The 27,693-nt window shown below is 53.3% G+C and overlaps 1 protein-coding gene across 1 annotated transcript in view; it reads left to right on the top strand.

Annotated features, from left to right (window-relative positions):
• LOC144481811 (signal-induced proliferation-associated protein 1-like) overlaps positions 1-27,693 on the top strand; it is a 52,153-nt gene that overhangs the window by 4,706 nt on the left and 19,754 nt on the right. Inside the window, exons 4-8 of the mRNA XM_078200964.1 lie at positions 5,595-5,715; positions 11,344-11,506; positions 15,454-15,549; positions 17,685-17,751; positions 27,200-27,278. Of these exons, the coding sequence (XP_078057090.1) occupies positions 5,595-5,715; positions 11,344-11,506; positions 15,454-15,549; positions 17,685-17,751; positions 27,200-27,278 (526 nt within the window). The remainder of the gene's footprint in view (positions 1-5,594; positions 5,716-11,343; positions 11,507-15,453; positions 15,550-17,684; positions 17,752-27,199; positions 27,279-27,693) is intronic.

Raw genomic sequence — 27,693 nt, 5'->3', positions numbered from 1 at the left:
AGTGTCCAAAGATGTGCGGGTTAGGTGGATTGGCCATGCTAAATTGTCCCTTCGTGTCCAAAGATGTGCAGGTTAGGTGGATTGGCCGTGCTAAATTGTCCCTTGGTTTCAGGGGGATTAATAGGGTAAATATGTGAGGTTATGGGGATAGGACCTGGGTGGGATTGTGGTTGATGCAGACTCGATGGGCCGAATGGCCTCCTTCTGCACTGTAGGGATTCTATGATCCTATGAAAAGGCCACATGCCTTTATGTTTGACTAGAATATAACACAGTGGACACTTTCCTACTCAACTCCCAAGTTCCAGCATGTCTTGGAGCAGGGATACTCCCAAATTCTATTTGATTCTTCTCTGGGACATGGGCGTCGCTGGCTGGGCCAGCATTTATTGCCCATCGCTAGTTGCCCTTGGAGGGCATTTGAGAGTCAACCACATTGCTGTGGGCTCTGGAGTCACATGTAGGCCAGACCGGGGTAAGGACGGCAGATTTCCATCCCTAAAGGGGACATTATGATGGGTGGCACAGTGGGTTAGCACTGCTGCCTCACAGTGACAGGGACCCGGGTTCGATTCCCAGCTTGGGTCACTGTCTGTGCGGAGTCTGCACGTTCTCCCCGTGTCTGCGTGGGTTTCCTCCGGGTGCTCCGGTTTCCTCCCACAGTCCGAAAGACGTGCTGGTTAGGGTGCTAAATTCTCCCTCAGTGTAACCCGAACAGGCGCCGGAGTGTGGGTGACTGGGGGATTTTCACAGTAACTTCATTGCAGCGTTAATGTAAGCCTTACTTGTGACACTAATACATGAACTTGGCATGTCAGAACATTCAAGGCTCTGAGCCAAGTGTTGGTAGATGGGATTAGAGGGGAGTTTAGATGTTTCTCGAGTGTTGGTACAGACCCGATGGGCCGAATGGCCTCTCCTGCACTGTATGATTCGAGTGAACCAGATGGGTTTTTCTGACAATCGATGATAGTTCTCACGGTCGCCGTCACTGAGACCAGCTTTATAATTCCAGATTTTATAAATTTAATTTAAATTCCACCAGCTCCCATGGTGGGATTTGAACCCGTGTCCCTTGGGCCTGGGGGCCTCTCGGATTACTAGTCCAGTCTCTTTAACCTGTCTTAATGCTCTCTCCACTCACATTGTTTGTACCTTTAACACTTGATTAGCTGTAAGTATTCGCATTCCAACCATTATTCATGTAAATTGAGTCTGTGTCTTTATATGCCCTGTTTGTGAACAGAATTCCCACTCACCTGAAGAAGGGGCTTGGAGCTCCGAAAGCTTGTGTGGCTTTTGCTACCAAATAAACCTGTTGGACTTTAACCTGGTGTTGTTAAACTTCTTACTGTGTTTACTAGTGACATTCCCACTGGGCCACCGTCTCACCCCGCATTGCGGATAGGTTACAAGGTGGAGAGATTAGCCAGAGAAATCTCCGGGTCATTGAGTGTGTTTGGGACAGAGATAGATAGGTTCTCGATTGGTAAGGGGGTCAAAGGTTATGGGGAAAAGGAAGGAGAATGGGGATGAGAAAAATAGTTGAGTCTGGAGGAAACAGAGAGAGTTTTAGCATCAGAACATTGATAGAATGTATTCAAGAGGCGGCTGGATAGAGCACGTGGGGGCGAACGGGGTCAAAGGTTATGGGGGGAAAGCAGGATTAGGCTATTGAGTTGGACGATCAGCCATGTTGGCGATGAATGGGGGAGCAGGCTCGAAGGGCCGAATGGCCTCCTCCTGAACCTATCTTCTATGTTGCTGTGTCGTTGGATAGAAAGGAACTGGTCCCCTGAGGGGTTAATAAACCGGGGGGGGGGGGGGGGGGGGGGGGGCATAGATTTAAGGCAAGGAGGCGGGAGATTTTAGAGGGGATTTGGGGAAAACCTTTTTCACCCAGAGGATGGTGGGAATCTGGAACTCGCTGCCTGAAAGGGTGGGAGAGGCGGGAACCCTTACAACATTTAAGAAGCTGAAAGCAATTATGGTTGGCACGCTGGGTTGGCACCGCTGCCTCACAGCGCCAGGGACCTGGGTTCGATTCCCAGCCTCGGGTCACTGTCTGTGCGGAGTCTGCACGTTCTCCCCGTGTCTGCGTGGGTTTCCCTCCGGGTGCTCCGGTTTCCTCCCACAGTCCGAAAGATGTGCTGGTTAGGGTGCTAAATTCTCCCTCAGTGTAACCCAAACAGGCGCCGGAGTGTGGCAACTAAGGGATTTTCACAGTAACTTCATTGCAAAGAACAAAGAACAGTACAGCACAGGAAACAGGCCCTTCGGCCCTCCAAGCCTGTGCCGCTCCTTGGTCCAACTAGACCAATCGTTTGTATCCCTCCATTCCCAGGCTGCTCATGTGACTATCCAGGTAAGTCTTAAACGATGTCAGCGTGCCTGCCTCCACCACCCTACTTGGCAGCGCATTCCAGGCCCCCACCACCCTCTGTGTAAAAAACATCCCTCTGATATCTGAGTTATACTTCGTCCCTCTCACCTTGAGCCCGTGACCCCTCGTGATCGTCACCTCCGACCTGGGAAAAAGCTTCCCACTGTTTACCCTATCTATACCCTTCATAATCTTGTACACCTCTATTAGATCTCCCCTCATCCTCCGTCTTTCCAGGGAGAACAACCCCAGTCTACCTAATCTCTCCTCATAGCTAAGACCCTCCATACCAGGCAACATCCTGGTAAACCTTCTCTGCACTCTCTCTAACGCCTCCACGTCCTTCTGTTAGTGCGGCGACCAGAACTGGACGCAGTACTCCAAATGTGGCCTAACCAGCGTTCTATACAGCTGCATCATCAGACTCCATTGCAGTGTTAATGTAAGCCTTACTTGTGACGAATCAATAAACTTTAAACTTTTTTTAAAAACTGAAACACCATCACACACGAGGCTACGGATTGAGTAGCTGGAAAATGGGATTAGATTAGATAGGTGCTTGATAGACCAGCGCAGACATAAGACCATAAGATATAGCAACAGAATGAGGCCATTCGGCCCATCGAGTCTGCTCCGCCATTCATTCATGGCTGATATTTTTCTCATCCCCATTCTCCTTCCTTTTCCCCATAACCTTTGACCCTCTTATTAATCAAGAACCTATCTATCTCTGTCCCAAACACACTCAATGACCCGGCCTCCTCTGTGGCATTGAATTCCACAGATTCGCCCACCCTCCGGCTGAAGAAATTCCTCCTCATCTCGGTTCCAAAGGGCCGTCCCTTTCCTCTGAGGCCGAGCCCTCGGATCCCAGTCTCTCCGACTGATGGGAACATCTTCCCCGCGTCCACTCTGCCCAGGCCTCTCAGTATTCTGGAAGTTTCAATAAGATCGTCCCCTCATTCTTCTAAACTCCAACGAGTACAGACCCAGAGTCCTCAACCGTTCCTCATACGACAAGCTCTTCATTCCAGGGATCGTTCTTGTGAACCTCCTCTGGACTCTTTCCAAGGTAAGAAGTGTCACAACACCAGGTTAAAGTCCAACAGGTTTATTTGGTAGCAAATACCATCAGCTTTCGGAGCACTGCTCCTTCGTCAGATGGAGTGGAAATGTGCTCTCAAACAGTGCACAGAGACACAGAAATCAAGTTACAGAATACTAATTAGAATGCGAATCTCTACAGCCAGCCAGGTCTTAAAGATACAGACAATGTGGGTGGAGGGAGCATTCAACACAGGTTAAAGAGATGTGTATTGTCTCCAGACAGAACAGCTAGTGAGATTCTGCAAGATCAGGGGGAAAGCTGTGGTGGTTACTGATAATGTGACATAAATCCAACATCCCGGTTTAGGCCGTCCTCATGTGTGCGGAACTTGGCTATCAGTTTCTGCTCAGCGACTCTGCGCTGTCGTGTAGCCTGTCGTGTAACTGATAGCCAAGTTCCGCACACATGAGGACGGCCTAAACCGGGATGTTGGATTTATGTCACATTATCAGTAACCCCCACAGCTTGCCCCCTGGACTTGCAGAATCTCACTAGCTGTTCTGTCTGGAGACAATACACATCTCTTTAACCTGTGTTAAATGCTCCCTCCACCCACATTGTCTGTACCTTTAAGACCTGGCTGGCTGTAGGGATTCGCATTCTAATCAGTATTCTGTAACTTGATTTCTGTGTCTGTGCACTGTTTGAGAGCACATTTCCACTCCATCTGACGAAGGAGCATTGCTCCGAAAGCTTATGGTATTTGCTACCAAATAAACCTGTTGGACTTTAACCTGGTGTTGTGAGACTTCTTACTGTGTTTACCCCAGTCCAACGCCGGCATCTCCACATCACTCTTTCCAAGGGCCAGCACATCCTTCCTTAGATACGGGGCTCAAAAATGGCGGCATGGTGGCACAGTGGTTAGCACTGCTGCCTCACAGTGCCAGGGACCTGGGTTCGATTCCCGGCTTGGGTCACTGCCTGTGTGGAGTCTGCACGTTCTCCCCGTGTCTGCGTGGGTTTCCTCCGGGTGCTCCGGTTTCCTCCCACAGTCCGAAAGACGTGCTGGTTAGGGTGCTAAATTCTCCCTCAGTGTAACCCGAACAGGCGCCGGAGTGTGGCGACTAGGGGATTTTCACAGGAACTTCATTGCAGTGTTAATGTAAGCCTTACTTGTGACACTAATAAATAAACTTTAAATCAATTTTTTAAAAAAAGTTTAATTTATTAGTCACAAGTAAGGCTCACATTAACACTGCAATGAAGTTACTGTGAAAATCCCCTAGTCGCCCACACTCCGGCGCCTGTTCGGGTCAATGCACCCTAACCAGCACGTCTTTCGGACTGTGGGAGGAAACCGGAGCCCCCGGAGGAAACCCACGCAGACACGGGGAGAATGTGCAGACTCCACACAGACAGTGACCCGAGCCGGGAATCGAACCCGGGTCCCTGGCGCTGTGAGGCAGCAGTGCTAACCCACTGTGCCACCGTGCCACCCCGATTGCTGTCAATATTCAAAATGTGGTCTGAACAGAGCCATAAAGCCTCAGGAGTACACCCCTGCTGTTCATAGAATCCCGACAGCGCAGAAGGAGGCCACTCGGCCCATCGAGTCCGCACTGACCACAATCCCACCCAGGCCCTCTTCCCGTAACCCCACGTATTTACCCTGCTAATCCCCTGACAATTTAGCACGGCCAATCAACCTAACCCGCACAGCTTTGGAGACCCCCTTTTGTATTCTAGCCCTCTCGCTTCCGAACTAGCATGTCAGTGATGGGCAGAAGGGCCTCTTCTGGCTGGGAAACTCTGTCAGCTGAGGCAGGGCTCGGAGCAAACTGTAATGACTTGAATCAGGCGAATGAGGTGGGGCCTGTTAGAATATGAGCTCCTGGATTAAGGGCCAAATTGATAGAGCAATCAGGGAGATCCTTGCTTTGTATTTAACGAGGCGTGTCAGTTCCTCTGGCACTCCGAGTGTAGTCCGCTGACTGGAAGTTCTCAATGTGCTGTTGTCCGACTTGTAGATAAAAGGGATTTTGGTGAATGGGTTTCTGCCTCCGAGGACTTGTTACACAAACCTTCGAGGATGTTAGCTGCGATGACCCTTCTTGTCGCCGCCCCCAGCTTTGACCGCTCAACTTCCTTGTTTCCTTCCAGGACCAAGGAGGACCCTGGCTTCGACAGCCTGAGGTCCGCCCCCCCCGACGTCATCTTGGCGGCCAACCCCCAGCACCTGCTGCCCTCTGGGAAGGCGGAGCCGGGAGCGGGCGACGCCCAGGTCAGTAATAACGCCGCCACCCTGACAGCCAAGTTCTTGCCCTGCGACCTTCACGGGGACTTCCCGGCTCTGCTTTCCGACGCCGTGCAGAGTAGCTAAAATTGAGTGTGGACGTTCGGCGTGTGCCCTCTTCTGACCCCTCCTCTCCCTCCGCCCCGCCCCCTTTCCCCGCCACGTCCTTCTCCCCCCCTCCCCCACTGCACATCAGGAACCAAGCTAACGGAACGATTGGTCCTTACGAAGGGATGTTGAAGGGGGTAACTCCCAACTCTCGCCGTTGGGGCAAAATTAAGATCCCGGTGGTTGACGGGTAACGCACCCCCCTCCCTTCCCCTTTTCCGAATCCCTCCACCCCCCCGCCCCTCCAAAGACAAACCAAGTGTTCACCTGTGCAGCCTGCAAAATAGTCAAATTTAATAACCTCTCCGATTGCGGAACTGCCAATGGGATTGCGTGGACTGAAGTTGGTGCGGTAGCCACCTAGACATTCGTGCTGAGCCTGACGCGGTGCGGTACTCCCCACGTTCTTCGGTCGGTGTTCAACGTGAAGGACGGCACGCGGTACTGGCCCTGGCATGGATTGCTCATGTTTTCGGTACTAACTCGGGGATTCGAACTGTGTGGGCGCCACCGGAGATTTGCCACGTACAACCTTTGAAGGCCAACGCAAAACTCTTCCATCCAAAAAAAACTCCCGTCGTTGTGTTAGGAATCCGTTCTAACGAGGATAACCCCTTGATCCCCTTTATGGATTGATTCAAGTTTTTAATCGGTATTGTTTCTTGCTGTGTTCCACTACTTCTGTATATTACTTAGCCTGTAAATAAATCTGAATATTAGTTTTAGCCTGTACCCGTTGCTTGGACAGTGTGGTTTTTCTTTGAGCGTTCGGAGGAGGCAGGGAATCGATGTGGGTATCCCGGATTATTTAGTGACGGGGAAGTGTTAATCCTGTCCGTGACATATTTAATATGACGGGTTTTAGGTGGTCAGCTAACAGGATCTCAGTATTACCTCAGCAGTTCCGAACTGGAGAGGGCTATTCATAAAGCGGCCTAACCAAGGTCAGGCCTCAGCTGAATTTTAACTCATCCCTGTTCCCGAATCTCTTCGTGGCCTCTTCTTTCTCCCCGTCTCAGAACACATTCAGCCGTCAGAAATCCCCGCTCTTCCCCCCGGGATCCCCGCTCTTCCCCCCGGGATCCCCGCTCTTCCCCCCGGGATCCCCGCTCTTCCCCCCGGGATCCCCGCTCTTCCCCCCGGGATCCCCGCTCTTCCCCCCGGGATCCCCGCTCTTCCCCCCGGGATCCCCGCTCTTCCCCCGGGATCCTCGCTCTTCCCCCCGGGATCCTCGCTCTTCCCCCGGGATCCTCGCTCTTCCCCCGGGATCCTCGCTCTTCCCCCGGGATCCTCGCTCTTCCCCCCCAGGATCCCCGCTCTTCCCCTGGGGATCCCCGCTCTTCCCCCGGGATCCCCGCTCTTCCCCCCGGGATCCCCGCTCTTTCCCCCCCGGGATCCCCGCTCTGCCCCCGGGATCCCCGCTCTTCCCCCCGGGATCCCCGTTCTTCCCCCCCGGGATCCCCGCTCTTCCCCCCCGGGATCCCCGCTCTTCCCCCCCGGGATCCCCGCTCTTCCCCCCCGGGATCCCCGCTCTTCCTCCCGGGATCCCAGCTCTTCCCACCGGGATCCCCGCTCTTCCCCCCCCCCCGGGATCCCCGCTCTTCCCCCCCGGGATCCCCGCTCTGCCCCCGGGATCCCTGCTCTTCCCCCTGGAATCCCCGCTCTTCCCCCCGGGATCCCCGCTCTTCCCCCCCGTGATCCCCGCTCTTCCCCCCGGGATCCCCGCTCTTCCCCCCGGGATCCGCGCTCTTCCCCCCGGGATCCCCGCTCTTTCCCCCGGGATCCCCGCTTTTTCCCCCGGGATCCCCGCTCTTCCCCCCGGGATCCCCGCTCTTCCCCCCGGGATCCCCGCTCTTCCCCCCCGGGATCCCCGCTCTTCCCCCCGGATCCCAGCTCTTCCCACCGGGATCCCCGCGCTTCCCCCCCCCGGGATCCCCGCTCTTCCCCCCCGGGATCCCCGCTCTTCCCCCGGGATCCCCGCTCTTCCCCCCGGGATCCCCGCTCTTCCCCCCCGTGATTCCCGCCCTTCCCCCCGGGATCCCCGCTCTTCCCCCCGGGATCCCCGCTCTTCCCCCCGGGATCCGCGCTCTTCCCCCCGGGATCCCCGCTCTTTCCCCCAGGATCCCCGCTTTTTCCCCCGGGATCCCCGCTCTTCCCCCCGGGATCCCTGCTCTTCCCCCCGGGATCCCCGCTCTTCCCCCGGGATCCCCGCTCTTCCCCCCGGGATCCCCGCTCTTCCCCCCGGGATCCCTGCTCTTCCCCCCCCGGGATCCCCGCTCTTCCCCCCCGGGATCCCCGCTCTTCCCCCCGGGATCCCCGCTCTTCCCCGGGATCCCCGCTCTTCCCCCCCGGGATCCCCGCTCTTCCCCCCCGGGATCCCCGCTCTTCCCCCCCGGGATCCCCGCTCTTCCCCCCCGGGATCCCCGCTCTTCCCCCCGGGATCCCCGCTCTTCCCCCCGGGATCCCCGCTCTCCCCCCATACTGGCCTTTTGTCCCCGGCAGCCCCCCATGCCAGCAACGAGTGTGCCTTCGCTCAGCCCTGGAAGGAACCTCCCGCGATCTCCGTCTGGCCCACCTCCTCCAGCGCTGCTGCCCCCCTCTTGGATTCGGATTTGTTCGCTTGTCCGGGTGTTGCCCCGACGGGTCTGTGTCAGCCTTCCCGTGCTCCCTGTTTCTGTGCGGTGTTTCGGAACATTAGACTCTGAGTGACGGAACAACGTGTCACTGCTGTTGCCCACCCAGGACGACCCCATCAGTTTCACAACAGTCGCGTCACGAGCAGAATGATCAAATTTCCAAATGGAATTCCCGAGCGTATCCCAAGTGGCCCCGAGACGCCACCTATTAGCCCTTGATCTGCCTCCGAAACCACCCAGAGAAAGGGAAGGAAGCTCTGGGTAGGATCGCCAGCTGAGCTGCGCGCGCACAGGTCCGGGATAAATGTCCTTCCGAAACCTTTCTTTCCTCATCCAACAATCGGCTTGGGATCCCCGCTCTCGTCCCGGATCCCGGCGCTGACCCCACACTGGCCCTTTGCCCGTCCCCTCAACGCCGCTGGCAACTGTGCCTTCAGCTGCCAACGCGCTGGCGATCCTAGCCGAGGAACTTGGAGAATGGAGGGAAAGCTGGAAGTGGGGAAAGGTTAAAGTTCAATGAGCGCGCTCTCTTTAAGCTTGGCGCCGGCTCCGGGGATGATGGGGAGATGTCCCGTCGGGAACCACGAGGGCATAGATTTGAAATAATTTCGCGAAAGGTGTCGGAGTGACGTGAGGAAAGCTACATATTAGATAAAAACTCTACTTGGGAGTGGGGGAGAATGTGGGACTCCCACGGGGAGAGGGGAGAATGTGGGATTCGCTCCCACGGGGGAGAATGTGGGACTCGCTCCCACGGGGGAGAATGTGGGACTCGCTCCCACGGGGAATGGGGAGAATGTGGGACTCGCTCCCATGGGGGAATGGGGGAGAATGTGGGACTCGCTCCCACAGGAAGTGGGGAGAATGTGGACCTTGCTCTTACGGGGGAGAATGTGGGACTCGCTCCCATGGGGGAGTGGGGGAGAATGTTCAACTCACTCCCACGGGGGAGTGGGGGAGAATGTGGGACTCGCTCCCACGGGGGAGTGGGGGTGAATGTGGGACTCGCTCCCACGGGGGGGGAGTGGGGGAGAATGTGGGACTCGCTCCCACGGGGGGAGTGGGGGAGAATGTGGGACTCGCTCCCACGGGGGGAGTGGGGGAGAATGTGGGACTCGCTCCCATGGGGGAATGGGGGAGAATGCGGGACTTGCTCCCACAGGGAGTGGGGAGAATGTGGACCTTGCTCCCACGGGGGAGTGGGGGAGAATGTGGGACTCGCTCCCATGGGGGAATGGGGGTGAATGTGGGACTCACTCCCACGGGGGAGTGGGGGTGAATGTGGGACTCACTCCCACGGGGGAGTGGGGGAGAATGTGGACCTTGCTCCCACGGGGGAGTGGGGGAGAATGTGGGACTCACTCCCACGGGGGAGTGGGGGTGAATGTGGGACTCGCTCCCACGGGGAGAATGTGGGACTCGCTCCCACGGGGGAGTGGGGGAGAATGTGGAACTCGCTCCCACGGGGAGTGGGGGAGAATGTGGGACTCGCTCCCACGGGGAGTGGGGGAGAATGTGGGACTCGGTCCCATGGGGGAATGGGGGAGAATGCGGGACTTGCTCCCACAGGGAGTGGGGGAGAATGTGAAACTCGCTCCCACAGGGAGTGGGGGAGAATGTGGACCTTGCTCCCATGGGGGAGTGGGGGAGAATGTGGGACTCGCTCCCACGGGGGAGTCGGGGAGAATGTTGAACTCACTCTCACGGGGGAGTGGGGGTGAATGTGGGACTCGCTCCCACGGGGGAGTCGGGGAGAATGTGGGACTCGCTCCCACGGGGAGTGGGGGAGATGAATAGTTTTAATACGTTTAAGTGGCAGGGGGGAGGGGAAGCTGGATATAAACACACAAGGAGAAGAGGAATAGGGGGATGGGATGAAGAGTGTGGAGTACTGCTGGTTGGCATAGGGCAGAGGGGCTGAATGGCCTGTTCCTGTGCTGAAGGTTCTGTATTATTGTGTATTTGTGTATATGTGTTTAACACTGTGCTACTGTCTGTCTCTGAATCACACAGGGTAGAGTGATCTCGTGTGTGAGTTTGTGTAAAATTTCCTTCCGCCATTCTGACTCCCTCTGCCCTCAATCCCTTCCAGAGATGCACTCAATCATTTTTATAACCCCCCCCGCCCCCCCCCCCCCTCAACATTCTGTCCTCCCCGAAACATCATCTTCCCAATTTGATTTGCCCTTTGTCACGCCAAGGAACCCCCTTCCATTTCACCCCTAACTCACTCTGACCCTCACGGTGTCCACCTGGATCTCATTCCCCCTTCCCCCCCCCCCCCCACCGTTCCCCCTCCAGCCCCGGGGGATGTTGCGGGTGCCTGAAGGGGGCGCGATGGGGCTTGAAGCTGTAATCCGGGCCATCGCTCTGCAGTGCCAGCACTGGTGGAGGTGGCGTGGGGGGAGGGGGCTGCTGCTGCACTGTCGGAGACGCGCCAAGGGATGAATGCCAAGCCCCCTCCCCTCCCCTCCCAAGCCCCCCCCCCCAAACACCCCCTCCCCTCCCTCCACCCACCCCCCTCCCCTCCCCCCAACTCGTACCCCCTGACAGTTCCGGTGGACGTTGAAGACGGGTTGGCAGAAGACAATCCTGGAGGCTAAATTCTTACCCAAAAAAAACCATGGGCAACCCGTTACCCAATGCCGATGGCGGATGCATTGGCTCCACTGCGCAGGTAACATGTTGTCATGTGGTGCCACTTGTGTCGGGGTAGTGTACAGTTGTGAGCATGTTGCCTGCCAAGAGACTAGACCATTTTCAGTGGGGTGTCCGGAGGGCACTGCCCCCCCCCCCACCCAACTTGCCGCGCCCACTCACTCCCCCCACCGCTCAGTCATGCCACTCAGCCTTCTTTCCGATTCTCTTCCAGGTGGCCGCTTTCCAGAGCTCCTCTGCTCAGACCGGCTCCGCTGAGATTCACTCCAGCTGCTCCGGTGCCTCCGATCCCGGATTCCCGGCGCCCCCGAGCGGCACCGCGCCCAGCTGCCCACCGGCCGGCGCCAACCCAACGCCCTCCTCCGTCCAGTCGAACGGTAAAGTAACCTGACGCCACGGGGTGGGGGGGGGGGGAAGGGGGTTGGGGACGGATCAAGACGGATCAAGGCTGGAGAGAGAGAGAAAGGCGATTGGGTGGCGCAGTGGGTTTAGCGCTGCTGCCTCACAGCGCCAGGGACCCGGGTTCGATTCCCGGCCTCGGGTCACTGTCTGTGTGGAGTCTGCACATTCTCCCCGTGTCTGCGTGGGTTTCCACCAGGTGCTCCGGTTTCCTCCCACACTCCAAAGATGTGCAGGTTAGGTGGATTGGCCGTGCTAAATTGCCCCTTCGTGTCCAAAGATGTGTAGGTTAGGTGGATTGGCCGTGCTAAATTGCCATTTAGTGTCCAAAGATGTGTAGGTTAGGTGGATTGACCATGCTAAATTGCCCCATAGTGTCCAAAGATGTGCGGGTTAGGTGGATTGGCCATGCTAAATTGCCATTTAGTGTCCAAAGATGTGTAGGTTAGGTGGATTGGCCATGCTAAATTGCCCCATAGTGTCCAATGATGTGGAGGTTAGGTGGATTGACCATGCTAAATGGCCCCATAGTGTCCAAAGATGTGTAGGTTAGGTGGGTTGGCCATGCTAAATTGCCCCTTGGTGTCCAAAGATGTGCAGGTTAGGTGGGTTGGCCGTGCTAAATTGCCATTTAGTGTCCAAAGATGTGTAGGTTAGGTGGATTGACCATGCTAAATTGCCCCATAGTGTCCAGAGATGTGTAGGTTAGGTGGATTGGCCATGCTAAATTGCCCCATAGTGTCCAAAGATGTGTAGGTTAGGTGGATTGGCCATGCTAAATTGCCCCATAGTGTCCAAAGATGTGTAGGTTAGGTGGATTGGCCATGCTAAATTGCCATTTAGTGTCCAAAGATGTGTAGGTTAGGTGGATTGGCCATGCTAAATTGCCATTTAGTGTCCAAAGAAGTGTAGGTTAGGTGGATTGGCCATGCTAAATTATCCCTTAGTGTCCAAAGGTGTGCAGGTTAGGTGGATTGTCCATGCTAAATTGCCATTTAGTGTCCAAAGATGTGTAGGTTAGGTGGATTGGCCATGCTAAATTGTCCCTTCGTGTCCAAAGATGTGCAGGTTAGGTGGATTGGCCATGCCAAATTGTCCCTTCGTGTCCAAAGATGTGTAGGTTAGGTGGATTGGCCACGCTAAATTGCCCCATAGTATCCAAAGATGTGCGCGTTAGGTGGATTGGCCATGCTAAATTGCCATTTAGTGTCCAAAGATGTGTTGGTTAGGTGGATTGGCCATGCTAAATTGCCCCATAGTATCCAAAGATGTGCGCGTTAGGTGGATTGGCCATGCTAAATTGCCATTTAGTGTCCAAAGATGTGCGCGTTAGGTGGATTGGCCATGCTAAATTGCCATTTAGTGTCCAAAGATGTGCAGGTTAGGTGGATTGGCCATGCTAAATTGCCCCTTAGTGTCCAAAGATGTGCTGGTTAGGTGGATTGGCCATGCTAAATTGCCATTTAGTGTCCAAAGATGTGCAGGTTAGGTGGATTGGCCATGCTAAATTGCCATTTAGTGTCCAAAGATGTGCAGGTTAGGTGGATTGGCCATGCTAAATTGCCATTTAGTGTCCAAAGATGTGCAGGTTAGGTGGATTGGCCATGCTAAATTGCCCCTTAGTGTCCAAAGATGTGCTGGTTAGGTGGATTGGCCATGCTAAATTGCCATTTAGTGTCCAAAGATGTGCAGGTTAGGTGGATTGGCCATGCTAAATTGCCCCTTAGTGTCCAAAGATGTGCTGGTTAGGTGGATTGGCCATGCTAAATTGCCATTTAGTGTCCAAAGATGTGCAGGTTAGGTGGATTGGCCATGCTAAATTGCCCCTTAGTGTCCAAAGATGTGCTGGTTAGGTGGATTGGCCATGCTAAATTGCCATTTAGTGTACAAAGATGTGCAGGTTAGGTGGATTGGCCATGGTAAGTTGCAGACTCGATGGGCCAAATGGCCTCCTCCTGCACTGTGAGGATTCTATGATTGGGGAAAAATGCCGAAATTCCACAATCGCTGAGTGAGGGATGTTCGGGAATGGTGGCGATGTTTAATTTCCTACCCCCTGCCCTGAGGGGCCGGAGGGAGCGGCGGATACTGTGGGAAATATTCCCGCCGCTGGGGACTGGGTGTGGCCTCACCCAGTAGCCAGGGCCTGAACTCAGACCACGGGGGGGGGGGGGGGGGGGCGGTGCGCGTGCGGTATGGTTGGAGACGGTGCAGGCAGTGCCTTGGGTTCCAGTCGGATATGTATCCCGAGGGGAGCGGGGTAGGTGATGCGCGATTGATTCACACGGGAGGCTAGGACGTACCCGGGAATAAAGGCTTTTATTCACGACAAATAGGAGCGCACTACTTAACAATACTATCCCAGACTAAGGGCCACTAGGAAGTAGCAGTGACCTTTATACTCCTGTAAGAAGGCAGAGCCGAACGGAGTGTACCACATAAACAATGCTAACAGGTGGAACACCCCAACCCTAACCTCAACAGTAACAAGAGTAACATATGTACAAGTACCCATAGTGGTAACCATCTATGGTTCAGTACCCATCGTGGTAACCATCTATGGTTCAGTACCCATCGTGGTAACCATCTATGGTTCAGTACCCATCGTGGTAACCATCTATGGTTCAGTACCCATCGTGGTAACCATCTATGGTTCAGTACCCATCGTGGTAACCATCTATGGCTCACCACAGTAGGGAACCCTCCGGAATAAGATTAGGGCACACGGAGTTGGGGGTAGTGTGTTAAAGTGGATTGGGGACTGGCTATCCGACAGGAAGCAAAGAGTCGGAATAAATGGGTGCTTTTCCGGTTGGAGGAAGGTAACTAGTGGCGTGCCGCAGGGATCGGTACTCGGGCCGCAACTGTTTACCATTTATATAGATGATCTGGAGGAGGGGACGGAGTGTAGGGTAACGAAGTTTGCAGACGACACAAAGATAAGTGGAAAAGTGAATCGTGTGGAGGACGGAGAAGATCTGCAGAGAGATTTGGACAGGCTGAGTGAGTGGGCGAGGATATGGCAAATGGAGTATAACGTTGAGAAATGCGAGGTTATACACTTTGGAGGAAATAATAACAAATGGGATTACTATCTCAATGGAAACAAATTAAAACATGCTACCGTGCAAAGGGACCTGGGGGTCCTTGTGCATGAGACGCAAAAGCCCAGTCTGCAGGTACAACAGGTGATCAAGAAGGCAAATGGGATGTTGGCCTATATCGCGAGGGGGATAGAATATAAAAGCAGGGATGTCTTGATGCACCTGTACAGGGCATTGGTGAGGCCGCAGCTGGAATACTGTGTGCAGTATTGGTCCCCTTATATGAGGAAGGATATATTGGCATTGGAGGGAGTGCAGAGAAGGTTCACCAGGTTGATACCGGAGATGAGGGGTTTGGATTATGAGGAGAGGCTGAGGAGATTGGGTTTGTACTCGTTGGAGTTTAGAAGGATGAGGGGGGATCTTATGGAGACTTATAAGATAATGCGGGGGCTGGATAGGGTGGAGGCGGAGAGATTCTTTCCACTTAGTAAGGAAGTTAAAACTAGAGGACACAGCCTCAAAATAAAGGGGGGTCGGTTTAAGACAGAGTTGAGGAGGAACTTCTTCTCCCAGAGGGTGGTGAATCTCTGGAATTCTCTGCCCACTGAGGTGGTGGAGGCTACCTCGCTGAATATGTTTAAAGCGCGGATGGATGGATTCCTGATCGGTAAGGGAATTAGGGGTTATGGCGATCAGGCGGGTAAGTGGTACTGATCCACGTCAGATCAGCCATGATCTTATTGAATGGCGGGGCAGGCTCGAGGGGCTAGATGGCCTACTCCTGCTCCTATTTCTTATGTTCTTATAAAAGCGCATCGAGGAAACGTCGACATGAACCATTCGATGACATTTATAGGATTGATATTTCTACATTCTAGGTATTCTAATCCCTGCGGACTCTGACACTGAGTGGCAGTCTCTCGCGGATATAGCTTCGTACTGCGATAACCTCGTACAGTCGCTATCCATAGAAGGTTAGTGTGATTCTAAAGAACTCATTTTTATATATGAGTGGGCGGCACTGCGGAGGGCGAGATTCTAACATTGAAGTTTATTTAAATTTATTTTATTAGCTTCACTAGTAGGCTTGCATTAACACTGCAATGTTAATGTAATAGGGTGACCAGAACTACACTCTTCACCACCGTCTGAGAGATTGGGCGTTGCCTCCCACGCTCCTTTTTAAATGGGTGACCCCTTATTTTTAAAGAGTGACCCCTTATTCCACCCCGGGTTCTGGAATCTCCCGCAAGGGGAAACATCCCTCTCCGCATCCACCCTGTCAAGGCACCCCTGGGTTCTTGTACATTTCCAATGAAATGCACAGTGATATGAATACAGGAGTTGGGACGTCTTGTTGAAGTTGTACAAGACATTGGTAAGGCCACACTTGGAATACTGTGTGCAGTTGTGGTCACCCTATTATAGAAAGGATATTATTAAACTAGAAAGAGTGCAGAAAAGATTTACTAGGATGCTACCGGGACTTAATGGATTGAGTTATAAGGAGAGGCTGGATAGGCTGGGACTTTTTTCTCTGGGGCGTAGGAGGTTGAGGGGTGATCTTATAGAGGTCTATAAAATAATGAGGGCCACAGATCAGCTAGACAGTCAATATCTTTTCCCAAAGGTCGGGGAGTCTAAAACTAGAGGGCAGAGGTTTAAGGTGAGAAGGGAGAGATACAAAAGGGTCCAGAGGGGCAATTTTTCACACAGAGTGTCTGGAACGAGCTGCCAGAGGCAGTAGTAGAGGCGGGTACAATTTTGTCTTTTAAAAAGCAGTTACATGGGTAAGATGGGTATAGAGGGATACGGGCCAAATGTGGGCAATAGGGACTAACTTAAGGTTTGAAAAATAGGTGGCATGGGCAAGTTGGGCCGAAGGGCCTGTTTCCGTGCTGTAAACCTCTATGACTCTGAGGTTACTGTGAAAATCCCCCTAGTCGCCCACACTCCGGCGCCTGTTCGGGTTTCACTGAGGGAGAATTTAGCACCCTAACCAGCGCGTCTTTCAGACTGTGGGAGGAAACCGGAGCACCCGGAGGAAACCCACGCAGACACGGGGGGGAGAACGTGCAGACTCCACACAGTCACCCAGGCCCTGAATCGAACCCGGGTCCCTGGCGCTGTGAGACCACAGTGCTAACCACTGTGCCACCGTGCCACACTAAACATGCAGTTTACCACAAAGCTACAATATGCATGCAAACATATATACATATGTACACATCGAGGTGGCACAGTGGGTTAGCGCTGCTGCCTCACAGCGCCAGGGACCCGGGTTCGATTCCCGGCTTGGGTCACTGTCTGTGTGGAGTCTGCACGTTCTCCCCCCGTGTCTGCGTGGGTTTCCTCCGGGTGCTCCGGTTTCCTCCCACAGTCCGAAAGACGTGCTGGTTAGGATGCTAAACTCTCCCTCAGTGTAACCCGAACAGGCGCCGGAGTGTGGCGACTAGGGGATTTTCACAGTAACTTCATTGCAGTGTTAATGTCAGCCTTACTGTGACACTAATAAAACCGACTCAAGAACAGCTTCTTCCCTGCTGCCGTCAGACATTTGAATGGACCTACCTTTCCTTCTCTATGAACGGTATGCTTTGTCTGTATAGCGCGCAAGAAACAGTACTTTTCACTGTATCCCAATACATGTGACAATAATGAATCAAATCAAATCACTGACCTTGCCTGTGACCTTTGACTGTTGACCCCTCTTCCGTGATCCATTGATTCCCTCCCATGTGACCCTGAGTTGCTGACCCCTTCCCAGCGACCCTAGTCTGTTGACCCCTCTCCTGTTGCCTTGGGCCTGTTGACCTGTGACCTTGAGTTATTGACCCCCCCATGACCCTGGTTTGTTGACCCCATCCCCTCTGACCCTGGGTCAGCGCCCGCGTTAAAAATGACGGCAAAAAACACCAAGAGGCCGGGGCCGTTTGGATAATCACAGCACTTGCCCTTTGCCCCTTGCCCGACTAGTGGAGAGGAGCGTCAGTCACTGAGTGACCACTCCCTGCTCCTTTGCCCTGTGACCTCCCCCCCCCACGAAGAGGGATCTCAGTCCACTGACATGTTCCCTGCTCCGATGAATCCTTGCTCTTTGCTTTCCCAGACGAGGGGACGGTGGAGGAAGCCAATTCGGAGGGGAATGTCGATCTGACAGCAGTGAACAGACTGAGGTAGGTCGATGCGGACACTGGAGCGTTCTATCAGGGACACGGAGCATCTCTGATGGTCAGAGGGTGATTCCGGTAGAGTGGCGACCAGAATTGCACACAATACTCCAAACGCGACCTAACCAAAGTCTTATACAGCTGCAACATAATTTTCCAATTCCTATACTCAACCGATAGCATGCCATACGCCTTCTTGATCACCTTGTCCACCTGAGTTGCCACCTTCAGGGAACTGTGGGTCTGCATGCCCAGATCCCTCTGTACGCTAATGTTTCTAATGTTACTGTATAATTTCCTTCTGCAGTAAACCTTCCAAATCACCTCACGTTTATCCGGGTTGAATTCCATTCACCATCTTTCTGCCCAGGTCCCCAGCTGATTTACATCCTGCTGCATCCTCTGACAATCCTCCTCACTACCCAACTACTCCCCCAGTTTTTGTATCGTCTGCAAATTTACCGATCCGACCACCTACATTTGACTGAGTTCATAAATGACCTGGATGAGGAAGCGGAGGGATGGGTTGGTAAGTTTGCCGACGACACGAAGGTTGGTGGTGTTGTGGATAGTCTGGAGGGATGTCAGAAGCTGCAGCGTGACACAGATAGGATGCAAGACTGGGCGGCACGGTAGCACAGTGGTTAGCACTGCTGCTTCACAGCTCCAGGGTCCCGGGTTCGATTCCCGGCTCGGGTCACTGTCTGTGTGGAGTTAGCACATTCTCCTCGTGTCTGCGTGGGTTTCCTCCGGGTGCTCCGGTTTCCTCCCACAGTCCAACGATGTGCAGGTTAGGTTGATTGGCAGGTTAAAAATTGCCCCTTAGAGTCCTGAGATGCGTAGGTTAGAGGGATTAGCAGGTAAATATGTGGGGGTAGGGCCTGGGTGGGATTGTGGTCGGTGCAGACTCGATGGGCCGAATGGCCTCCTTCTGCACTGTAGGGTTTCTATGATTCTATGATTCTATGAGAAGTGGCAGATGGACTTCAACCCGGATAAATGCGTAGTGGTCCATTTTGGCAGGTCCAATGGGATGAAGGAGTATAATATCAAGGGTAAGACTCTTCGCAGTGTAGAGGATCAGAAGGACCTTGGGGTCCAGGTCCATAGGACTCTTAAATTGGCCTCGCAGGTAGAGGTGGTGGTTAAGAAGGCGTATGGTGTGCTGGCCTTCATCAATCGAGGGATTGAGTTTAGGAGTCGGGAGATAACGATGCAGCTTTGTAAGACCCTCGTCAGACCCCACTTGGAGTACTGTGCTCAGTTCTGGTCCCCTCATTACAGGAAGGATGTAGAAATTATTGAAAGGGTGCAGAGAAGATTTACAAGGATGTTGCCTGGATTGAGTGGCATGCCTTATGAGGATAGGTTGAGGGAGCTCGGTCTTTTCTCCTTGGAGAGACGAAGGATGAGAGGTGACCTGATAGAGGTGTACAAGATGTTGAGAGGTATAGATCGGGTGGATTCTCGGAGGCTTTTTCCCAGGGCTGAAATGGCTGCTACGAGAGGACACAGGTTTAAGGTGCTGGGGAGTAGGTACAGAGGAGATGTCAGGGGTAAGTTTTTCACTCAGAGGGTGGTGGGTGAGTGGAATCGGCTGCCGTCAGTGGTGGTGGAGGCAAACCCGATAGGGTCTTTTAAGAGACTTCTGGATGAGTACTTGGGGCTTAATAGGATTGAGGGTTATCGGTAAGCCTATATATAAGCCTAGGTGGGTAGGGACATGACCGGCGCAACTTGTGGGCCGAAGGGCCTGTTTGTGCTGTAGTTGTTCTATTTTCCTCCAAATCATTTCTATATATTACAAACAACAGAGGTCCCAGCACTGATCCTTGTGGAACACCGCTTGTCACAGACCTCCAGTTAGAAAAGTACCCTTCCACTGCTACTGCCTGCTTTCTAAGCCCAAGCCAGTTTTGTATCCATCTTCCAGCTCACCTCGGATCCCACATGACTTTATCTTCTGTATCAGCCTGCCATGGGGAACCTTATGGAAGGCTTTACTAAAGTCCATGTCTACAACATCCACTGCACTGCCCTGGTCAATTTTTCTCGTCACTTCCTTAAAGAACTCAATCACGATTGTGAGACGTGACCTCCCCTTCACACAAAACCATGCTGCCCATCGCTAATAAACCTATTCTCTCCCAGATGTGAGTACATCCTGTCCCTGAGAATCTGCTCCAATAATTTCCCCAGCACTGATGTAAGGCCTGTAATTTCCCGAACTGTCTCTTCTGCCTTTCTTAAACAGAGGAACAATGTTAGCTACTCTCCAATACTCGCCCGTGGCTAAGGAGGATACAAAGATCGGGGCGGCACGGTGGCACAGTGGGTTAGCACTGCTGCCTCACAGCGCCAGGGACCCGGGTTCGATTCCCGGCTTGGGTGACTGTCTGTGTGGAGTCTGCACGTTCTCCCCGTGTCTGCGTGGGTTTCCTCCGGGTGCTCCGGTTTCCTCCCACAGTCTGAAAGACGTGCTGGTTAGGACGCATTGACCCGAACAGGCGCCAGACTGTGGCGACGAGGGGATTCTCACAGTAACTTCATTGCGGTGTTAATGTCAGCCTTACTTGTGACTAATAAATAAACTTTAAGATTTTGGCCTCAGCAATTCCTTCCCTCGCCTCTCTCAGTATTCTGGGATACACCCTATCTGGCCCTGGGGACTTGTCCACCTTAATGTTTCTCAAAACTTCCACTACCTCCTCCCTTTTTATCTCAACATGTCCTAGAATGTTACCATCCTCCTTCCTTGAGAAAGGATATACTGGCACTGGAGGGGGTGCAGAGGAGATTCACGAGGTTGATTCCGGAGTTGAGAGGGTTGGCTTATGAGGAGAGACTGAGTAGATTGGGGCTATACTCATTGGAATTCAGAAGAATGAGGGGAGATCTTATAGAAACATATAAGATTAAGAACATAAGAACATAAGAAATAGGAGCAGGAGTAGGCCATCTGGCCCCTCGAGCCTGCCCCGCCATTCAACAAGATCATGGCTGATCTGAAGCGAATCAGTTCCACTTACCCGCCTGCTCCCCATAACCCCTAATTCCCTTATCGATCAGAAAACTATCTACCCGTGATTTAAACATATTCAACGAGGAAGCCTCCACCACTTCAATGGGCAGAGAATTCCAGAGATTCACCACCCTCTGAGAGAAGAAGTTCCCCCTCAACTCTGTTCTGAACCGGCCCCCCCCTTATTTTGAGGCTGTGCCCTCTAGTTCTGGTTTCCCTTCTAAGTGGAAAGAATCTCTCCACCTCTACCCTATCCAGCCCCTTCATTATCTTATATGTCTCTATAAGATCACCCCTCATCCTTCTAAACTCCAACGAGTACAGGGAATATGAAGGGAATAGATAAGATAGAAGCAGGGAAGTTGTTTGCACTGGGGGGGTGAAACTAGAACTAGGGGGCATGGCCTCAAAATAAGGGGGAGCAGATTTAGGACTGAGTTGAGGAGGAACTTCTTCACACAAAGGGTTGTGAATCTGTGGAATTCCCTGCCCAGTTGAGGCTACCTCATTGAATGTTTTTAAGGCAAGGATAGGTAGATTTTTGAACAGTAAAGGAATTAAGGGTTATGGTGAGCGGGCGGGTAAGTGGAGCTGAGTCCACGAGAAGATCAGCCGTGATCTTATTGAATGGCGGAGCAGGCTCGAGGGGCCAGATGGCCTACTCCTGTTCCTGGTTCTTATGTTCGAACACTCACCATCCACCACATCCATCTCCTTTGTGAATACTGATGCAAAGTGCTCGTTAAGGACCTCACCCACCCTATCTGGCTCCCCACACAAACTCCCTCCACTGTCCTTGAGTGGACCCACCCTTCCCTTGGGTACCCTCGTCCTCCTTATGTAGACACAAAAAGCCTTGGGATTCTCCTTACTCCTGCCTGCCAAGGACATTTCACGGCCCCTTTCTGCCTCCTAAGTCCCTGTTTAAGCTCTTTCCTGCTCTCTGCACTCCTCAAGACCCTTGTCCGTTTTAAATTTCCTGGAATTTATATATGTCTCCTCCTCCTTTTTCACTGAGCTCACAATCTCTCTCTCGTCATCCAGGGTTCCCGAATCTCGCCACCTTTATCCTTCATTTTTACAGAGACATATCATAGAATCCCTAGAGTGCAGAAGGAGGCCATTCGGCCCATCGAGTCTGCACCGACCACAGCCCCACCCAGGCCCGATCCCCATAACTCGTCCCCCCTGCCACTAAGAGGCAATTTAGCACGGCCAATCCATCTAACCTGCACATCTTTGGACACTAAGGGGCAATTTAGCATGGCCAATCCATCTAACCCGCACATCTTTGGACACTAAGGGGCAATTTAGCATGGCCAATCCCCCTAACCTGCACATCTTTGGACACTAAGGGGCAATTTAGCATGGCCAATCCATCTAACCCGCACATCTTTGGACACAAAGGGGCAATTTGGCATGGCCAATCCATCTAACCTGCACATCTTTGGACACTAAGGGGCAATTTAGCATGGCCAATCCATCTAACCCGCACATCTTTGGACACTAAGGGGCAATTTAGCACGGCCAATCCATCTAACCCGCACATCTTTGGACACTAAGAGGCAATTTAGCATGGCCAATCCACCTAACCTACACATCTTTGGACACTAAGGGGCAATTTAGCACGGCCAATCCCCCTAACCTACACATCTTTGGACACTAAGGGGCAATTTAGCACGGCCAATCCCCCTAACCTACACATCTTTGGACACTAAGTGGCAATTTAGCACGGCCAATCCCCCTAACCTACACATCTTTGGACACTAAGGGGCAATTTAGCATGGCCAATCCGCCTAATCTGTACATCTTTGGACACTAAGGGGCAATTTAGCATGGCCAATCCACCTAACCTGCACTGCTTTGGACACTAAGGGGCAATTTAGCATGGCCAATCCACCTAACCTACACATCTTTGGACACTAAGGGGCAATTTAGCATGGCTAATCCACCTAACCCGCACATCTTTGGACACGAAGGGGCAATTTAGCATGGCCAATCCACCTAACCCGCACATCTTTGGACACTAAGGGGCAATTTAGCATGGCCAATCCACCTAACCTGCACATCTTTGGACACTGAGGGGCAATTTAGCATGGCCAATCCACCTAACCTGTACATCTTTGGACACTGAGGGGCAATTTAGCATGGCCAATCCACCTAACCCGCACATCTTTGGACACTAAAGGGCAATTTAGCATGGCCAATCCACCTAACCCACACATCTTTGGACACGAAGGGGCAATTTAGCATGGCCAATCCACCTAACCCGCACATCTTTGGACACTAAGGGGCAATTTAGCATGGCCAATCCACCTAACCTACACATCTTTGGACACTAAGGGTCAATTTAGCATGGCCAATCCACCTAACCCGCACATCTTTGGGACTGTGGGAGGGAACCGGAGCACCCGGAGGAAACCCATGCAGACACGGGGAGAACGTGCAGACTCCGCACAGACAGTGACCCAAGCCGGGAATCGAACCCGGGTCCCTGGCGCTGTGAGGCAGCTGCGCTAACCCACTGTGCCACCGTGCCAGCATACTTGTCAAGAATTGTTAACAACTGACTTTTAAAAGACTCCCACATATCGGATGTGGATTTGCCCTCAAACAGACCCCCCCCCGTGACTGCATTGCCTAGCTCCTTCCTGCCTAATACTCTCGTAATTAGCCTACCCTCAGTTCAGTACTTTCACTTTGGGACTACTTCCACCCTTTTCTACAAGTATCTTAGAACTTACAGGGTAGAAAAGTCAAGTACTCGGGGGCACAGGTTTAAGGTGCGTGGGGGAAAAGTTTAGAGGAGATGTGTGAGGCAAGTTTTTTACACAGAGGGTGGTGAGTGTCTGGAACTTGCTGTCCGAGGAGGTGGCGGGAACGGGTACGATAGCATCATTTAAGGGGCAACTAGGATGGGAATGGAAGGATCCGGACTCCGTAAGTGCATACGGTTTTAGTTTAAGCAGACATCATGATCGACGCAGGCTTGGAGGGCCGAAGGGCCCGTTCCTGTGCCGTACTTTCCTTTGTTCTTTGTTCTTATAGAGTTGTGATCGCTCTTCCCAAAATGGCCGCCCCACTGAGACGTCAGTCAGCTGTCCGGGCTCGTTTCCCAGAATCAGGTCTAAGATAGCCCCTTCCCCAGTTGGACTATCTACAGATTGCCTCAAGAAGCACTCTAGGACACACTGAACAAACTCTGCCCCGTCCAGGCTCCCTGGCGCTAAAGGAATCCCAGTCTATGTTGGGGGAAGTTCAAATCGCCCATCACAGCAGCCCCGCGTATTGGGGGCATGTGTTTGATCAGCGGAAGGGACCGCAGAGACAGACAGAGGCTGCAGTGTCCCTGGCTGCCTGCTGGTGGCAGTGCTGAGAGCAGCGCTGTGGAGCAGCGCGATGCTGCCACCTGGAGGCCCCTGCCAGCTACTGTGCGAGGGATGGAAATCTGACCAAGATTTGGCTAAGTGTCAGGGTCTAATGGGACACCGGCTGTGTTTCTCTGGCAGTTTTTCTCGCTGGTTCTTTGTTAAAGATGGTGTTTCACGCCATCGTTTCGAGGAGCGGGGCCTGAACACGCTGAAAAAGATCGGCTGCACTGAGATCGAGTGCCCCCTGATCAGACTAGGAGTAACCCCTCGGGGGCCCCCCCATCCAGCACGAATGTCTCAGGGGCTCCCCTCCGCCCTTTCCCCCATCAACGCTGGTGTCTCCCTCTCCCTCCCCTCCAACAGCAACTTGCTATTATGTATTTTTTGGGGGTGTCACAGCGGGTTAGCGCTGCTGCCTCACAGCGCCAGGGTCCCGAATTCGATTCCCGGCTCGGGTCACTGTCTGTGTGGAGTATGCACGTTCTCCCCGTGTCTGCGTGGGTTTCCTCCGGGTGCTCCGGTTTCCTCCCACACTCCAAAGATGTGCGGATTAGGTGGATTGGCCGTGCTAAAGAGAGTGGGCATAGATGGGTCTTTTTCTGAATGGAGGTCGGTCACCAGTGGAGTGCCCCAGGGATCTGTTCTGGGACCCTTGCTGTTTGTCATTTTCATAAATGACCTGGATGAGGAAGCGGAGGGATGGGTTGGTAAGTTTGCCGACGACACGAAGGTTGGTGGGGTTGTGGATAGTCTGGAGGGATGTCAGAAGTTACAGAGGGACATAGATAGGATGCAAGACTGGGCGGAGAAGTGGCAGATGGACTTCAACCCGGATAAATGCGTCGTGGTCCATTTTGGCAGGTCCAATGGGATGAAGGAGTACAATATAAAGGGAAAGACTCTTAGTACTGTAGAGGATCAGAAGGACCTTGGGGTTCGGGTCCATAGGACTCTAAAATCGGCCCCGCAGGTGGAGGAGGTGGTTAAGAAGGCGTACGGTGTGCTGGCCTTTATCAATTGGGGGATTGAGTTTAGGAGTCCGGGGATAATGATGCAGCTATATAAGACCCTCGTCAGACCCCACTTGGAGTACTGTGCTCAGCTCTGGTCGCCTCACTACAGGAAGGATGTGGAAAAGATTGAAAGGCTGCAGAGGAGATTTACAAGGATGTTGCCTGGATTGAGTGGCATGCCATATGAGGATAGGCTGAGGGAGCTCGGTCTTTTCTCCTTGGAGAGACGAAGGATGAGAGGAGACCTAATAGAGGTATATAAGATGTTGAGAGGCATAGATCGGGTGGACTCTCAGAGGCTTTTTCCCAGGGTGGAAATGTCTGCTACGAGAGGACACAGGTTTAAGGTGCTGGGGGGTAGGTACAGGGGAGATGGTGGGGGAAAGTTTTTCACACAGAGGGTGGTGGGTGAGTGGAATCGGCTGCCGTCAGTGGTGGTGGAGGCAAACTCAATAGGGTCTTTTAAGAGACTCCTGGATGAGTACATGGAGCTTAATAGGATGGAGGGTTATAGGTAGATCTAGAAGGTAGGGATGTGTTCGGCACAACTTGTGGGGCCGAAGGGCCTGTTTAGTGCTGTAGTTTTTCTATGTTTTTATGTTTCTAAAGTGCCCCTTAGTGTCCAAAGATGTGTAGGTTAGGTGGATTGGCCATGCTAAATTGCCCCTTAGTGTCCAAAGATGTGCAGGTTAGGTGGATTGGCCATGCTAAATTGCCCCTTAGTGTCCAGAGATGTGCAGATTAGGAGGATTGGCCATGCTAAATTGCCCCATAGTGTCAGGGGAATTAGCAGGGTAAATGTGTGGGGTTACGGGACTAGGGCCTGGGTAGGATTGTGGTCGGTGCAGACTCGATGGGCCGAATGTCCTCCTTCTGCACTGTAGGGACTCTTTCAGATTAACAAGCCTTTTTTCGGGCTAGGTGTTGATATCAGAGAGTGCAGACAGAGCCTTGTCTGTGGCTGCGATAAGCCTCAGTGTCCCACGCCCCCGGTTTAAGGAAGGGTTGGTGTGTGGGGAGAGGTGGAAGGAGCAGTCAAGTCTCCTGACTCCTGGGTGACACGGTAGCACAGTGGGTTAGCGCCGCTGCCTCTCAGTGCCAGGGACCCGGGTTCGATTCCCGGCACGGTGGCACAGTGGGTTAGCGCTGCTGCCTCACAGCGCCAGGGACCCGGGGCAGCACGGTGGCACAGTGGGTTAGCACTGCTGCCTCACAGCGCCAGGGACCCGGGTTTGATTCCCGGCACGGTGGCACAGTGGGTTAGCGCCGCTGCCTCTCAGCGCCATTGTCCCGGGTTCGATTCCCGGCTTGGGTCATTGTCTGTGCGGAGTCTGCGCGTTTTCCCCGTGTCTGCGTGGGTTTCCTCCGGGTGCTCCGGTTTCCTCCCACAGTCCGTAAGACTAGTTGGTTCGGTGCTAAATTCATCCACAGTGTGACCCGAACAGGCACCGGAGTAAAGTTTAAAGTTAAAGCTTATTTATTAGTCACAAGTAAGGCTTACATTAACACTGCAATGAAGTCACTGTAAAATTCCCCGAGTCGCCACACTCAGGTGCCTGTTCGGGATAATGCACCCTAACCAGCACGTCTTTCAGACTGTGGGAGGAAACCGGAGCACCCGGAGGAAACCCACGCAGACACGGGGAGAATGTGCAGACTCCGCACAGACAGTGACCCAAGCCGGGAATCGAACCCGGGTCCCTGGCGCTGCGAGGCAGCAGTGCTAACCCACTGTGCCGGGAATCGAACCCGGGTCCCTGGCACTGCGAGGCAGCAGTGCTAACCCACTGTGCCAGGAATCGAACCCGGGTCTCTGGCACTGCGAGGCAGCAGTGCTAACCCACTGTGCCGGGAATCGAACCCGGGTCCCTGGCACTGCGAGGCAGCAGTGCTAACCCACTGTGCCGTGTTGAAAGCCAGAGAGTGGGATTTAGAGGCGAAACGGGGGGAGGATGAATGAGGATGGAGCGGACAGATGGGTTACTGAGCCAGGAGGTGATCTGCGGTTTAACCGGACGGTTTAGTTAACAGTTTTCCCTTCCACCCAGTAAATCACCGACAGGCCTGACCGAGAAGGTGGTCCACCTGGAAACGATTGTCAAACAGCTGCACGAGAAGTTGATGAAGGTGAGGAGACGCAAATTAAACACCCGTCAGAGCGACTGGACCCACTGGCCAGGGCGGAGGCCAGAGGCTCACCAGCAGCTGCGGGGGGGGGCGGGGGGGAAGAGATTCCCAATCACTGTCGCCCCATCTCACACAGCGCAGGAGGGCCCTGTCCCCTCAAACCCAGAGCACAGTGTAGAGGGAGCTTTACTCTGTATCTAACCCCGTGCTGTACCTGTCCTGGGAGTGTTTGATGGGGGGACAGTGTAGAGGGAGCTTTACTCTGTATCTAACCCCGTGCTGTACCTGTCCTGGGAGTGTTTGATGGGGGGACAGTGTAGAGGGAGCTTTACTCTGTATCTAACCCCGTGCTGTACCTGTCCTGGGAGTGTTTGATGGGGACAGTGTAGAGGGAGCTTTACTCTGTATCTAACCC

The sequence above is a fragment of the Mustelus asterias genome, chromosome 33 (assembly GCF_964213995.1).
Source record: "Mustelus asterias chromosome 33, sMusAst1.hap1.1, whole genome shotgun sequence".
NCBI lineage: Eukaryota > Metazoa > Chordata > Chondrichthyes > Carcharhiniformes > Triakidae > Mustelus > Mustelus asterias.
The sequence above is the reverse complement of the archived record's forward strand: the minus strand, read 5'-3'. Positions and strand labels throughout refer to the sequence as shown.